This window comes from Pezoporus occidentalis, unplaced genomic scaffold (assembly GCF_034315485.1).
Source record: "Pezoporus occidentalis ecotype Australia unplaced genomic scaffold, CSIRO_AGI_Poc_V1 ctg123, whole genome shotgun sequence".
Taxonomy (NCBI): Eukaryota; Metazoa; Chordata; class Aves; order Psittaciformes; family Psittacidae; genus Pezoporus; species Pezoporus occidentalis.
In genome coordinates, this window is record NW_026913027.1 from 242,530 (window position 1) to 258,055 (window position 15,526).

Genomic DNA, 15,526 nt, shown 5'->3' on the forward strand with positions numbered 1-15,526 from the left:
GCACATCCAGACCTAGTCCTTATGTGTGTAGCGGCCCTGACCGCTGCCTTCTACGTGAGCTGTGGTGACATTCGGCAGCAAGGGAGGCACCGAGGTGTCGCGCAGCATCCCATGAGGGACCGACAGGAATGGGTGCCTGGAGCCTGCCCAGAGGCCCCGCAGGAGCACGCTGCTCTGGTTCCAGCAGGGATCGTTATCTTTATTCCAAGCAGCTGCTAAAGTGTTGTGTTCGTCTAACAACAGAAGCCCTTGTGCCTTCCCCACCATTCACCCTTCCTTCGTGCCCGGCCGCCACACGCGTTCCTCCAGCGCGTGTGGGAAACATCGCGAGAGCCTTGCGGGGCGGAGCCGCGCGGTGTTTGGGGCGGTGGGGCCGCCCTTGTCCCCCCCTCCTGCCGTGCACAACATGGACACCGGCTCCGGCGCCGCCCGCCCGGATGGCGAGCTCCCCTCCACCTCCACCGCGGCGGCCTCTGCGCAGGAGCCCGGCGCCGAGGAGGTACCGCTGCGGGGGAGGGCGGGCGGTGGAGCCTGCGGGGATGAGGGTACAGCCTGGGGCCGCTGGCAGCGCGCCACCGACCTGCGCAGCCCGTGAGGGCCCGGGGCCGCGGCCCAGCTGCGCGGCGGCCCTGCGAGCCTGCCCCTGCCCGGACACCCTCGGCCCCGCCGCGCAGGCAGGGCGCTGCTCCGTCCTTCAGCGTCGCCGTGGCGGCTGCCGCCATCGGGCGCCTGTGGAGCCCCTTCCCCGCCGTGCAGCCCGCGGAGGTCGGGCCGCAGCGTCCGACCCTGCCCTCACGCCTCGGGGCTGCAGGCTGCCCTCTGGCCAGATGAAATGCAGCAGTGGTGCTGAATGAACCCCTCGGGGGAGCGCTTAGGGATGCCAGCCTCTTCCCTTCAGGTTTTGGGGTAAAAAGGCTAAGGCACAAGGAGGGTAAAAAGTGACGTATTCGGGTATCCTTGGAAACTGAACAAGATGTAACCTGAAGAATGAATCTTACAGAAACTTAGCAAGAGTGGTGACTGCCTGGCATGTATTTATGATATTGGAGAACACTGGAGAAATACATTAGTGCAATCAGAATTTTAATTCCATTCGATAAAGCTCCTTTTTTACCTGAAGAGAATGGTTAAGTCTTTATTCCATTATTTATGGGAGGCAGACAGCTATGAGATACAGAACAGGATAATTCTGAACATCACCTGATCAGGGGAAAGTGTTCAAGGGCTGTTTCTGTGCTGGATATAACTTATTCTGCCAAATTTTATGCATGTCAGCTGATAAAAAGTTGGTGCTGAATGTGTAGAGAATGCATGCTTGGAGAAATTATCTGAAAGCAGTGAGTGGTTCTGAATATTATCAGCATTGTGGTGCTGTGCCATATGTGCCTTGAGGGAAAAAAATCCAACATGTTTTGCTGTTGGAGGTTTCTATTCAGATTGGAATGTCACTTCGTGTTGGACCATGGGTGTGTTACATACCTATACAGTTACATGCACAGTCTGTGTAATAATGGCATATAATACAACCTGTTGTGCTCTGTTCCCTTCTCACTGTTTTACTTTATTGTACATAGTCTTGCTTGTAGTACCAAGCCAGTGCCTTAATGGCTCTTTGGAACGTATTTCCACTTTTATATGTGCGTTAAAAACATAAAGGGTCCTTCTAATTATTCCTGAATGCATCTGTTTAAAGTTCTTAGTGGCCCAGGTTACAAGAGCAAAGTCAACAAAGCAGCAGCAGTTTGTATTCAGTCATTTATGTAGGCGTTCACGTTGCCTGTCCAATTTAGAACTAACTGTTGCACTTACTGGGTAGAAATCTCTCAGTCTGAAGTTATTAGCTCTGTTTAGGCTGGGCTGGGGAAGTATTTTGGATCCTTAGAATACTCAGGGTCTGTTATTTTTTGAAGTGCTGCATGGTAATCTATTTTGTAAGAGACACCAGTTTTCAGGGGACTGTCTTATCTAGGGTTCAATCTTTAATGGAAACCTTTAGGTAGTGGCAGATTGTTGCCACCTGCTCCCTGAGTTAAAAGCAAAAGTACCTTTTTTGCTGGTTAATTGTTTATATTGAGGCTTCAGCTGATCCTCCTGTTTCTTGTTAAGTCAGCCCTTTAAGTGATGAGGTTGCATTGTCTAAAGATTCTAGGGTAAAACTTACGGCTTAATGAAATACTTGTGTTTCTGTGTTGCATTAGGTATGTGAGACGGTTGGTAGTAAGGGAAAAGTGTTCTTACTCATAACAAATTTAATAATTTTCAACATCTAGATTTTTATAATTCAGAACATTATGCAGAAGCAAGTTTGGTTATGGTATTTGTCCCTACTACCCGGAGCAGTGTTTTAGTGAAACTGCAGCATACTTTTTTTCCCTTGTAAATTGTGATGAAGAGAAAGGGTATTGGGATGCATGTATCTTAAGTCTTGTCTCTTTTTTGACTCTTTCCCATTCCTTATTTCTGGCATTTTGGGATCATCAGTGTTTGAGAGAAACAAGATAAGGTGTAGGACGTGATTCTTGTACTGCAGTAAGTTTGCGTGTCAATTCATTTACTCCTTTAACTCGGAGTGTGTTATTCACATATACTTATTTCTGAATGAGTTTTATTTGTATGCCACAGTAAGTTTTGTTTTTTTGGGAATATAAGATTTCCCCAGAATAACAATAGAACTTGCACTGGAGCTATCTGCCTTGGGGCATAAGTGATGTTGTATAACATTACTTGGAAAACTTGCAGTTAAAAGGGATTCTTATAATATTGAGTTGTTTGCTTTGTCCAGGAGAAACTTCATACTTACCTGAGGTAGACAGACAACTTTTTTCCAGTAGCACCTATCTGTGTAATTGATTTCTGGGGGAAGTGAGGAAGATGTCTGAAATGGCCTGTTGTGAATTTTGTTTTCCTTTATGGAGTATTTTGTCACCTTAATAACAAGACTTGGGCCTGATAATAAGCACTGTCACTCTTTTTCTACTGAAGTCTGTGTTATATAGTAATATAGTGGAGGTGTGAATATACTTGTATATATGATCTGTTCTTTGGCATGTTGGTGTAACAGTCCTCTCCTGACATTGCTTTCTGAGATAAGCTGATTACCTGTGTGGTTGAAGAAGCTATAAGTGTAGAATATTTCTAATTGTACCTATTTGCAACATAATCATTTGGCCCTGCAAAGATGAACTCATGCATTTATAAAATCATTAACCTGCCAGACAAGTTTATTACATGTTTGGCATTGTTCACCTTTGCTGAGAATTATGCCTTTGGGCCAAAACTTGAAAATGTAATCTCTGACTTTAGAAAATATTCCTCCCATTTGCATGATAGTGCTTAAATTTAAGGAGCAAGTTGGCATATATATTTTTCAGCAACAGTGCTGAAATTTAAGCATATTGACAGACTTTTACATATTCAGTCCCACTTTGGTCTTGTTTTGCTACTTGGCTCTGAATGATTTAGATTAATTATTTAATTTTAATGTATTTGTAGTAGGCTGGTGTCCAAAGTGCTTGTCAGATTAAGACGCTGTTACATTTTATACAGACATGCTCTTTGGCAGTTCTTTCAGATTATTCAGTGCTTTTAAAAAACATTTTTATAATCTAATGTCTTCCAAAAAATATTTAATATTATTTTTATTTGCAGGAGGTGTGTTAAGAAAGGTGTAATTCAGAGACTGAGTAGAGGAAAAAAATCAACCAAATATTTCTCCCACAAGTCTTAAATATATATATGTATGTTTTGCCAAGATAATGATTTGTGGGTTTTGTGTGTTTGTTTTAAACAACAATGTAGCAGTTGAAAGGGTGGAAACCTGCTTTGAGCTTACCAATTGAAGACAGAAATGAAATCTCATAAACCACAAAAGTCAGCTGGTTTTATTACTGTTTCTTAGGTTTCTTTCATTTATAGTAAATAAGGTAGTTCTTTGTTACCTGTTGAAGAGCATGCCATCCAGTGGTTTCTGCATCCATTGATTTGGTTTATAATTTGTGCTCTTCCCAGGTATGGTTAAATGTAGTTAAGCCTGTTCTTCCAAATGAACTCCTGACTATTCATCTAGAAGTGAAAACAAACAAAACCCAGCCAAGATGTGAGTGCCAGAAACTTATAGTTAGAAATTTTGCATTTAGAAGTCACAATTTTTAAAAATACATTTTCAAGATATTAAATTTTATTTATATATTTAAAGCAGGATCTCTGTGAAAGATTAAACTTTACCTTCTTTCAGTACTCTTCTTTCAATGCTTTCAACTTTGATCCTATTTGTAGTGATAAGCATGAGGATGAAACAAATCTTCAGCTCTTGTTTTATTTGGTCATATCTCCACTTTTGTTTTATCATGGATATCAGGTTCTGCTTTGGGTGAAATAATGTTAATCAGTGCAGTTAACTTCATTTTGAAATAACTATTTTTGAACAGTAGCATGCTTCTCATGTAGTGTGTAGGTTTGTTCAGGTTGATACCTTTTTGCAAAAAAAGGGAATAAAGAATCTGATATTTACGAAGTGTTTAAAATCTGAATTCCAGAAAAATGATCCTCCGTTTCAACTCAAGCTTCCTCCAAAGGCAGCTAGACCTGACAAAGAAGTTGACCCAGAATATGAGGAGAAGATGGTAAGCGTTTTCACCACAAAACATTCTGCAGCATTTTGATGTGTGTTGGTTTGCTTGAACTAAATCAAGGAGTTATTGCAGACTGGATGTGTCAGAAAAGAAAAACAAAACAAGATTCATTTAAATGTCTAGTCCAGTGTGGTGTTTCTCGTAGTGGCCAACGGAGAAAAATATGCGAACAGAAGAAGCAGGTAGTGATAGTTCTGTTAAACACTGTCCCATCCTTAGGAATATTTTAGTCTGCCTGATTTCTGGAGTTGGAGACTGTGGTTTTTATACTCAGAGTTGTCACTGTTTTTTTTTTTTTGTCATGTCCTTGTCTGTCCTCTTCCTCCACCCTTCCCCATGGATTTGTCTGCTGGCATTTTTTTCCCTCCTGTCGGTTTAGTTATCCCCACCCTCCTGGGAAAGGAGTTTCTATTCAGTGCCATTTTATATTTAGAATATTCCCCTTTTGGTTTTGAATTTGTCTCTGCTAGCTTCGTGTGATGACCCCTTGAATTCTGTCAGAGGCATCCTTACACTAATTGATGGAAATACCAAAGCTGCCAGTTTCTCAGCATATAAAAACATAAAGGTTTTAAGTGTTGATATGCCCCTTAGGATATGTGCTGCAGAAATGCAAAAGAGCATCTGTCCATAACGCAAATGAAGGGTGCTTGTAGTGATGGAGAAGAGGGAGACCAGGGTAACTGATGTATTACAAAGAGACTGAAACCAAGAGTCCGTTACAAGACTTGCTCTTGAATGACGCATATTCTTGGTTGAAACCGGTATCTGCGTTTTTCTTAAAAGCTTTCATGTTAAATGGGTGTCTAATAGTTACAGTAGAGTCTGAAAGGACTGGATACCGTAGAAGCCAAGGAAGAGTATCACTGTTAAAAAAATGGATGCCTACTGGCAAGAGAAGTCACACGGGTAAATCTGTTTGTTGAGAATGAGTTGAGTAAGTAACTGAAGTTGGTTTCCTAAATAAGACTTTTAATTCAGTTTTTCTAAGAGGCAAAGGTGATAGGTCTCAAAAAACTGTCTTTCATCAGTTATGAGCTCGACCTTTACTGTTTATCAAGGCATGCTGCTTACACCCAGCCAATGATCCTACAAGCAGAAAAGTCTATTGTATCATTCAGTATAGAACCTTACAGTTATGGTTAACTTGCAAAAAATAGCATGTATTATTAGTTTAATAATAACCCTTCTGATTGGGTATTTTTCTTATCCTGTATGAGTATAAACATCTATGTCCTTACTCCTCCTTTTAGATTTTTTCCCCCTAGTTTTAATTTCTATTTACAGTTTATTTAGTTTTCAAAATATTTACACAAATGGTCCAATAATGAATGTGAGGGAAAAAATAGTAATGTTTTCTTAGGAGATCTTTCGAAAGATGTTTGTTTGCTGGTAAGCGGTGCGCTATTACAAGTAATGCATTGCCCTCATGTGGCAAGATCATGCATTGCACGTCACGTTCGTTTTGCTGTTAGAGGACTTTCACTTGCATGTAAGTTGCCTGCAGAAAAGCTTCCTGTTGTTTGTATATTTCTTAGAAGGGTTATTGTACGAGTTCACTTTTGTAGTTTATAGCAAGGTATAAATCACATGAAAATGGCATAGAGATGCTGGCAATTACATTCTGTCAGATAGCATTTGAATTTTAGCATATTTTTCTTAAAAATTATGTAACATGTTGTCCTTTATATATAGAGGAGAACATGTGTTTTGCTGTGTTTCTACAGAGAAGTGCATATGCGTCATTGATATGGCATATCTGAAATGGTTGAAATTTGAGATCTAACAGCAAAATTCACAAACTTCCATGCAAACAGTATTGGGCTGGTGCATCTATTGCTGTAGTCCTGCCTCTCAAGGCAGAACTACCACACTGTTTTATTTATCAAATCCTGATAGCCTTGAGCTATGAGGATATCCTATTGAGGATATGGAAATTTTGCCACTGACTTGGGTAAGGTTAGGGTTCCATTCCACAGAGTAAGTCAGAACCTAAGTTTTTTTCTTTATCTTTTGTAGACAGTCCTTCTTTTCACAGTTGCCGGTGTGCCATGCACACTTAAGCCATCTATACAGGCAAACTGTTTTTGAGTCATTTTGCTCGTCTTGGAGTTTTGAATGCAAATAAGTTAGTTGCTTGGATGAGGTTATCAAGTCTTGACATGTTTTCCAGATTGCTGTTGTATTTATGAAGGTTTATTTGAACTATCATGCATTGCAGTTGGGTTCTCTAAAGCAGTTCATGCTTAGCTGTAAGCTGAAGCAGCTCAGCAACCTGTTCATAGAACCATAGAATGGTTTGGATTAGGAGGGACCTTAAAGATCATCTAGTTCTAACCCCCTGCCATGGGCAGGGACACCATATTTCATGATGCTTGTAGCCCTCTGAGTTGGTTTAACAGTTGGCAGGTGGTCTTGTCAGTCTTTCCTCATAAGTTGTTCTCATGAATGTCTGAAATCTGTTTCTTAATAAAAATACGTTTTTATGAAAAGTTATTTATTTTTTCTTTTTTTTTAATTCTCTCCCCACTTTGGAAACTAGAAAGCAGATCGAGCAAAAAGGTTTGAATTCCTCCTGAAGCAGACAGAACTTTTTGCACATTTTATTCAGCCTGCAGCACAAAAATCACCAACATCTCCATTGAAAGTCAAGCTGGGACGGCCACGGATGAAGAAGGATGAAAAACAGAGTTTGATTTCTGCTGGGGAGTATGTTTTATTTATAACCTACACTTTCAAACAAATTATGCATTATAGCACATCTGTTTAGTTAATAGAGATTTAATTAAGTCCAGAACTTTTCCTATAAATGGTGTCTCATAATTTCTTTAAAAGCTGCTTGATGTATGCATGCTGATAGTATTGCACTGCATCAGAAGCCCACTTTTAAAATCAGTTCCTGATTCTTAGTACTTAAAATGCTTTGGTCCATAATGTGGAGTTTTTTTTGGAGCACACAGGTTGAATTTCTTTTGCATGATGCTGAACTACAAGATGTACTCCAGAAATACACCTGGTGTTCCAGTTGCTAGCAGACGTATTGGTGGGGCCAGAGTGGAGTTAGACCAAGTCAAAACATGACAGTGCACATGTAGTGCTGATACTGGATCCTCAGCACCAATTGTCTTGATCCACCATGTCTCTTTTAATAATGCAGGCATAGCCTGCATGTAGTGTTTCTGAGGGGTCTTGTAATAGCAAGCAACTAGTTTTTGGAACATTTACAAAATGGTATTTTCTATTTTTTTATTCTTTTTAGCTGAATATGTGATTCTACTGAATTATATAGTTACCAAGGAATTGATTTTAAGGCAACCATGGATATGTGTCTTATATTTCTGTGTTGCTCATTAAAAAGTGCCTTGGAGAAATCGCAGTACTTTTTGTCAGTGTCGTTATGGCTCTGGAGGAGAGGGCTTCATATGAGTCCTATTAAAGCTGGATTGAACCATAAGGAACACCTTATTTACAGGATATGATTTTGGTCAGGGTACTAGAACACACAAATTGTAGATCAGTGATTGTTTCTGTTACAATTTTTCTCTCTTGATTTTATAGTTGTTTTTTTGCAATTATTTCCTATAAACACGAATCTTGGATTCCTCCTTCAGTTACCGTCACAGGCGCACGGAGCAAGAAGAAGATGAAGAACTGTTGTCAGAGAGTCGAAAAACATCTAATGTGTGTATTCGATTTGAGGAGTCTCCTTCATGTAAGTGTTGTATTGACAACTTTCTGATTGCTTTGATGCAATTAAAATCTGAGCAGATTGTAATTAAAATTTCCACTTAGTATTTCTCTACTTAGAGGAATCTTGCATTTACAGATGTGAAAGGAGGAACACTAAGAGATTATCAGGTTAGAGGTTTGAACTGGATGATATCATTGTATGAAAATGGTGTCAATGGCATTCTGGCAGATGAAATGGTAAGCAGTAATCTTCTGGAATTTTTGTAGTAATTGCTTAGCAAAATTCATCATTAAAATGCCTATAGTATTCAAACTACATGCAGTAGTATGCATCATTCTACAACAGATTTTTCACAACTGGAGTTGTAATGCAGTGAAAGAAATTGTATTGCAAACTTTAGCTGTGTAGTTTGCTTTCAACAACTTAAGTGGCAGAATTATGTAGTAAGAAGATTGTTTGAAACTATCTCTATGGTATTTCAGCATGTTTCTTTCCCCCCACTTCTTTGTCAATGCAGGGCCTTGGTAAGACTCTGCAAACAATAGCATTATTAGGCTATCTGAAGCATTACCGAAACATTCCTGGGCCTCACATGGTCCTGGTTCCAAAATCAACTTTGCATAATTGGATGAATGAATTCAAACGCTGGGTTCCATCGTTACGTGCTGTTTGCCTTATTGGAGATAAAGATGCCAGAGTAAGTGCTCTACATTTCAAAGATATTATTTGTCAAAACCCCACATTTGGCTATGTGGAATTCTGCCTGAGCTACTTAATTACAGTATTTTAGTCATCTTTAACTGTATTAGCATTGAAAATAAAAGATGTTATGCTTGTAACTGAGGAGAAAATGCGGGGGAGTGAGTGAGTGGCTACATAGTTTTGAGTTACCATCTGAGCTTAAACCACGACAGTAGGGAAAATAATAGGCTGGGATCAAAGGAAGCTGTCTGACCTCTTTTTCTGTTGTCTTCCTCTTTGATTTTTGCACCTATTTTTTTTTCTCTTCTATATTTCATTTTGACAGTGTTCATTAATTTTGTAAATCAGTGCATCGTATTGTGCAGTTTTATTGGGTAGCTCTTCAAGGCTGCAGACCTGAACAGTTCTGTTAGTCCTAATTGCTGGGGTGATCTGTGTACACTACTAAGGTCTTGGAGACCTGCATGTGTGGCTTTTTGATTAAGGTGATATTCTTTCATGTAAAAGGATCTATATGCTTAGGTATGTATCCCTTACAAAACAGAGATGGGACAGAGGAGGGAGATCTTTTATAAAGAGTGGAGATGGGAGTATGCTGCATAAGTTGGCTTTTTGTGGATCATATCTTTGGACTAGTGAGTTTAGTGGGTTTTTCCCCTATTTGTAACATGTACTGTATTTAAATTACAGAAAAATTATGCTGAAGAGTAAATACTTAATTTTGAACAGGAGAAAATAAGTGTTTTGTAACCCCAGCTGATGCTCTGTCTGTGCCTTAAAGTACAAAGAATTGAAGGCTTTTGTTACAGTAACTTTCAGTTACTGAAAGGATGTTTCAGAGTCATCTTCTGTGTGCTAGCTTAGTGAATTAGTAATATTGGTAGAAATTGGATTCACTGAATTACATATAAGTTGATGATATTTGTAAATGTTTATTAATTTCATTGTTCTGCTTTAGGCTGCTTTTATCCGTGATGTTATGATGCCTGGTGAATGGGATGTTTGTGTTACATCATATGAAATGGTGATTAAAGAGAAATCTGTCTTCAAAAAATTTAACTGGAGGTACTTGGTAATTGATGAAGCCCACAGAATAAAGAATGAGAAGTCAAAAGTAAGTTCAGAATTATTTGCTATGTTGAAGATAATTTGACACAAAAGTTTCCACCTCATTTGAGCAGATTTTGTTAGGTGTGGAGTTTTCTCAAATGTAAGTGGTAAACTGTTGGGTGGTAAACGTGCATTTTGTAGGTAACTCACTGTCTTTAAATTTAGCTGATACTGTTTCAAGTCTCAGAAACTGACAAAGTTAATTCTGCTTAAGTGTACGTGATGATGATAAATATTTGTTGTATTTCTAGCTGTCGGAGATAGTACGTGAGTTCAAGACAACAAATCGATTGCTGCTTACCGGAACTCCTTTACAGAATAACCTCCACGAACTGTGGGCATTGCTCAATTTTCTTTTACCTGATGTCTTCAATTCTGCAGATGTAAGTTGAGGTTTGGAATTACTGTTTTGTTCTTGTTATTTTGATTCCCAGGCTGCTATGTGCAGAAGAGAAGAAAGACCAGCCTTGTAAGAGATGTAATGTGAAAGACCTGGATTCAATAGAAGCTCTGTGGCTTATCTAACTGTAGAGTACTTTTTTGCTCTACTTAGTTGAAACAGTGCATTCTGTTAGTGCCGATGTCTCACACAAATAATAGCAAATGTAATACTTTGCATAATTCTTGAACTATTTAAAGTGGAACAAAATTTGTGAAGGCAATGCAGAATGAAGAATATGAAGCATCCAAATATGCATAAGCCTTTTTTTTTCATTTAGAATTCAAGTAATCTTTCTTCTCTGTTACCATTAATGTTTCTTGTACTGCTTGCTTCTCTTCGTTTTGCTTTGTCCATCTCTTTTATTTAAGGATTCTGTTTTTTGTTTTTTTTTCCTTCTTGCCACATCATTACACAATTATTAACGAGAAGAACTTGGACACTGCAGTGATGAGCATGGAAAGCCATTGTAAATTAAGCAGGGTAGTAGTACTTTTGTCTGTGGAGTTACACAGCTGCTTTGAAAGTTACAGCATGATGGGGAGCTGGCACAGAATTTCTTTCAGTTGTAGAAGTCATTTGTCTGAAGATTGACACCACTCAGCTGGAGTGAGAGAGAGGCAATATGAGTCTGTTAAAACTACAGATGATAAACTGTTCATACAATTGTGCCGTTTCTCACTACAGGATTTTGACTCATGGTTCGACACTAAAAATTGTCTTGGTGATCAGAAACTTGTGGAAAGACTTCATGCTGTAAGTAATTAAAGCTGTAATCACATGTTGTCAATAGCATACTCAGTGTAAAAAGAACCCCCAACAGATTATTTCTCCCTTCATCTCCAAGTTGAGAAGATGAATATGAAGGTATTTAGTTACAGAAATGCCTGGCAGAATTTTCATGAATTAAATATTGGAATTCACTGTTACAGATGCTTTTTGTGAACATTAGGTTTGTTACAAAACATATGTTTTGCAACATTTGTTTGAAGCAGACAAAATTTATATTTAAAATGTGAAAATGAAGAATTTTGGCATCTTTTTGAAACCATTTATTTACTAAGAACAAGATATTGATACACGTGTCGTGCTAGCCTGAAAAAAGCCATACCTTTACCTTCGTTTTACTGTGCATGAGATAAAAGATATTTTTCCTCATACAGTAACAAATCAAATCAGGTGGAAATACAACATACATGCCTTATCTTTGAACTATGAATTTTGTGTATACTGCTGATGAAAATGAAGCAGCTTATGTTAAAAGGTAGTAAGTAGATTTTATAAGCTCGTGGGTTTGGCCCTTTCTTAGAATGAATATGGCACTCATTATGTAGTGTTACTTATGTGTGAGCTTAGCCTATTAGTGAACAGCTTTATTTTGCAGAATTCAGCAGAATTTTCCTGAAGGAGTCACCATGACAAGAGTTGCTGATAGTTCTGAATAAATATCAGATAACTGAATCTGTTGATTTTGTATTTGAGGCAATCACTTTTGTAAATTTATCTTTGGAAAACCTCTTAATTTATGTAGGTTTTGAAGCCATTTTTATTACGTCGCATAAAAGCTGAAGTAGAAAAGAGTTTGCCTCCAAAGAAGGAAGTAAAAATTTATCTTGGGCTCAGCAAAATGCAGAGGGAATGGTAAGTTCTTTACATCCTGCAAAGTAAGATTGTTTTCTGTGAAAGAACACTACAGCTCTTGACACTGACTTCTTGTTTTTTTTTCTCCTTTTAGTTGCATGTTAAGACAGTCAGATGGAGAAGTCTATTTATAGGTGTCTTTGGGGCTTCTTTTTAAAGATGCACGAGTTACGAAGAGCTCAGGAAGGGTAATGAAAGGGGTTGGGAGGAAGAAAGCAGAAACTTCTTTTCCTTCCTTAATTTAATTTGAAAGAACATGTGCCTACTAAGTTTTCCTCCATTGTTCCAAGTATGTATGCACCAGTAAAAGTCTGAGTTGAAATTAAAATAAAATCTTGAGGAGCCACAAACCCAGAAGAGATGTGAGAAAAGGAGCCAGGTCAATTTAGCAGCTTCAGTCAAATGATATGTTTAATCTACTTTGTAGTCCTACAATGGAAGTGTAAGATAACATAGTAAATGACAGGCCATTGTCATTCACAGACAAATTGTCTTTCATGTATATGGATTTATAAATCCTTATTATTGGTCAGACATTTTCACCAAGTTTCATAATAGTATAGTTCATTATTATAAGTGAAACTCCCACATCCAGAAATAAGTAACTGAGTTATTGCAGGGTTTTATTCATGTTTTTAAATACCAAATACAAACTGAGAGTTGTTCAAAATTGCCTGTAAAACTTCAGGTATACAAGGATCCTGATGAAAGACATTGATATCCTGAATTCAGCTGGGAAAATGGATAAGATGCGTCTGCTGAATATTCTGATGCAGCTGCGGAAATGCTGTAACCATCCTTACCTATTTGATGGTGCTGAGCCGGGCCCTCCTTACACCACTGACACACATCTCATCACTAACAGTGGTAAAATGTTAGTTCTGGATAAACTGCTGGCAAAACTCAGAGAGCAAGGTGAGTACCATTTATGAACAGCAGTGACCTGAATGTTCGTTGTAAGTAAAACTACCTTTTAAACACAGACTTATTCTTGTTTGGACTCCAGGGCATATATTCATTACTGTCAGTGAAGTTCAAGGTGATAATCGTTTTTCTGTACATCTGAACAGATGGAAGGAAAGAGATCTTACAGGAATGATGAGGAAGACTAAAAACATGGAGAAGCAGTAGGAAAGGAAGAGCAGAGCCTCGCTTTTGCTGTCTTCAAGAAAATTTCTGATGAGAGGATTAGCTTGTGTGCTTCAGTTGCCAGTTAATTATCTTACCATGGTTTTAAGCGTTACTGTTTCTTCAGCTGTGTTTTTCTTCTGTATTAATTATCAAATAACCTGAAGTTAAATCAATACCAGTAAAGTAACTCTGTGGAAGAAAGACGGATTTGAGTAAGTTAGATATAGTACAGAATATTTCACATACATTTTTACTCGCGCTCTATGGTAGGCTGTGTGTTAAGATCAATGTGGAAACATAAAACCAATCATAAAATCTTCTGTGGTGTTCTGTCAGGTTCCAGAGTTCTACTTTTCAGTCAGATGACTCGCTTACTGGATATTTTGGAAGACTATTGCATGTGGCGTGGCTACGAGTACTGCCGGCTGGATGGACAGACGCCACATGAAGAAAGAGAGGTGAGAAAGTTGTATATAAACAAGAAATGTCTTTGGTTTATGTGTTAGGTTATTGAGAAGTTATTTACATATGTGTAAGTAGCTACATGATTGTTCAAAGTAAAACAAAAATGCTACAGTTTCGGAAGGCTGATACGGGTATGTTTCTATTAACCAAAGTCTGCCGTAAAGTAGGCTTCATTCATTTCTCAGCTAAATGAAAAATGTAATTTTGTGGACTTGGAATGGACTTTTTTTCCACCTGTACAAACTTACAGTTTCTTACTTCTATAGAAAACTGGTTTTGGTATGAAAATTCTATAAACTTCAAGAAATTTCATTGAAAAGCCACCAGCATATTGGAAGCTTGTTTGAAAACTGATGCTTCAATGATCTTTTATTTATTTATTTATCTTTGTTAGGAAGCAATAGACACATTTAATGCTCCCAACAGCAGTAAATTCATTTTCATGCTGAGTACCAGAGCTGGAGGCCTTGGAATTAATTTGGCAACTGCTGATGTGGTTATTCTCTATGATTCAGATTGGAATCCTCAAGTAGATCTGCAGGCCATGGTGAGTTAACTCCATAACATGCATTTATTTAATGTTGTTCTATCTTGTGTGTCTGCAGAACTTGGATTTTTTGTTGTTCATTTTGTATTAACTACCAGGAAACTAAGGAATGGAATAAACAGTGCATGAACAGAATTGCGGAAGAAACTGTAGATTTTTCTCTATAAATGTCTTTATTTTATGATTGAGTAAGATTACTTTGTCAAAATGCTGTATCAATATTATTTAGCTGTAGAATTACTCTTAATTTTGCATTTCCAGGAGACAACAGTAAACAAAGAACAGAGGGCTGTTAATAATAGCAAAGAATTAAAAGCATGCAGCTTTTTATTCCTCCCGTTTGCTTTTGCAATCCACCTTGTTTCTGCGTGAGTGTAAAATCATTTGGTGATGATACCAGGGGAAAAAAAAACACAGCACACTGTCTTTGGGTTACACATACTAAATTCTATTTCCAAGTGCTGAATATCAAAAAATCAAGTCTATGATTTTTCATGTGGAATAATATCACATGATCATTCTTGCATGATTGGGGGTCAGGGTATTTGTTTTATTGTTGTGGGGGTTTTTTGATTGCTTTAATGAGCTTGAACACATCAAGTATTTACTGTGAGTAAATTTTGATATGCACGTTGGCTACTAATATTAGACTGACTTCCTGGAGACTGATGAGTGTGATTTGTGAGCTTTAGTAGGATTTTCAGGAAGAAAAGAATATTATGCAGAGCAGTAAAAGATCTAATGACATGAGTCATAAAGACAGTCAGAAAATCCTCGTACTAACAAGCTTGAAGGCCAGTTTAACTTTTTTTTATTTAAGAGGACAAAATCATATTCATGTTTTCCAGAGAGAATAAACACAAGTTTTGTTACAAATAAATATAGCATGTTGGTTGTATGACTTCATTTGCTGTGTATTGTACATGAGCTCTATGAACTGTGTATTGATGCTTCACTGTAGTTAGCTTGGGACAACTACGGTATTGAAGCTGTGGCTGCATGGACTTTGCCCATGGAGTTCATATGCTCAGGCTAGGGATGTAAAAGTTTCAATACTTATGTCAAGTGGGAGAAGGAGTTTGAAAGCAGGGCAGATGTTTGTGTATATGTACTCCTGTATTTCCACTTTCCCAGCTGCAGTCTAGACAGACGTTCAGTCATGTTCATTT

At 38.2% G+C, this 15,526-nt stretch overlaps 1 protein-coding gene across 3 annotated transcripts in view; it reads left to right on the top strand.

The window, feature by feature from the left end:
- Positions 1–367: 367 nt before the first annotated feature.
- SMARCA1 (SWI/SNF related, matrix associated, actin dependent regulator of chromatin, subfamily a, member 1) overlaps positions 368–15,526 on the top strand; it is a 30,301-nt gene continuing 15,142 nt past the window's right edge. The window contains exons 1-14 of one of the 3 annotated variants that reach the window (XM_062607433.1): positions 396–499; positions 4,009–4,096; positions 4,536–4,622; positions 7,174–7,340; positions 8,243–8,343; positions 8,458–8,558; positions 8,840–9,019; positions 9,983–10,138; positions 10,386–10,517; positions 11,261–11,329; positions 12,105–12,214; positions 12,903–13,129; positions 13,682–13,803; positions 14,205–14,357. In XM_062607433.1, coding sequence (XP_062463417.1) covers positions 4,620–4,622; positions 7,174–7,340; positions 8,243–8,343; positions 8,458–8,558; positions 8,840–9,019; positions 9,983–10,138; positions 10,386–10,517; positions 11,261–11,329; positions 12,105–12,214; positions 12,903–13,129; positions 13,682–13,803; positions 14,205–14,357 — 1,521 coding nt within the window. In that variant the 5' untranslated portion in view covers positions 396–499; positions 4,009–4,096; positions 4,536–4,619. Of the gene's footprint in view, positions 500–4,008; positions 4,097–4,535; positions 4,623–7,173; positions 7,341–8,242; positions 8,344–8,457; positions 8,559–8,839; positions 9,020–9,982; positions 10,139–10,385; positions 10,518–11,260; positions 11,330–12,104; positions 12,215–12,902; positions 13,130–13,681; positions 13,804–14,204; positions 14,358–15,526 lie in introns of all 3 variants that reach the window. The other 2 variants (XM_062607434.1, XM_062607432.1) reach the window with 2 other exon arrangements.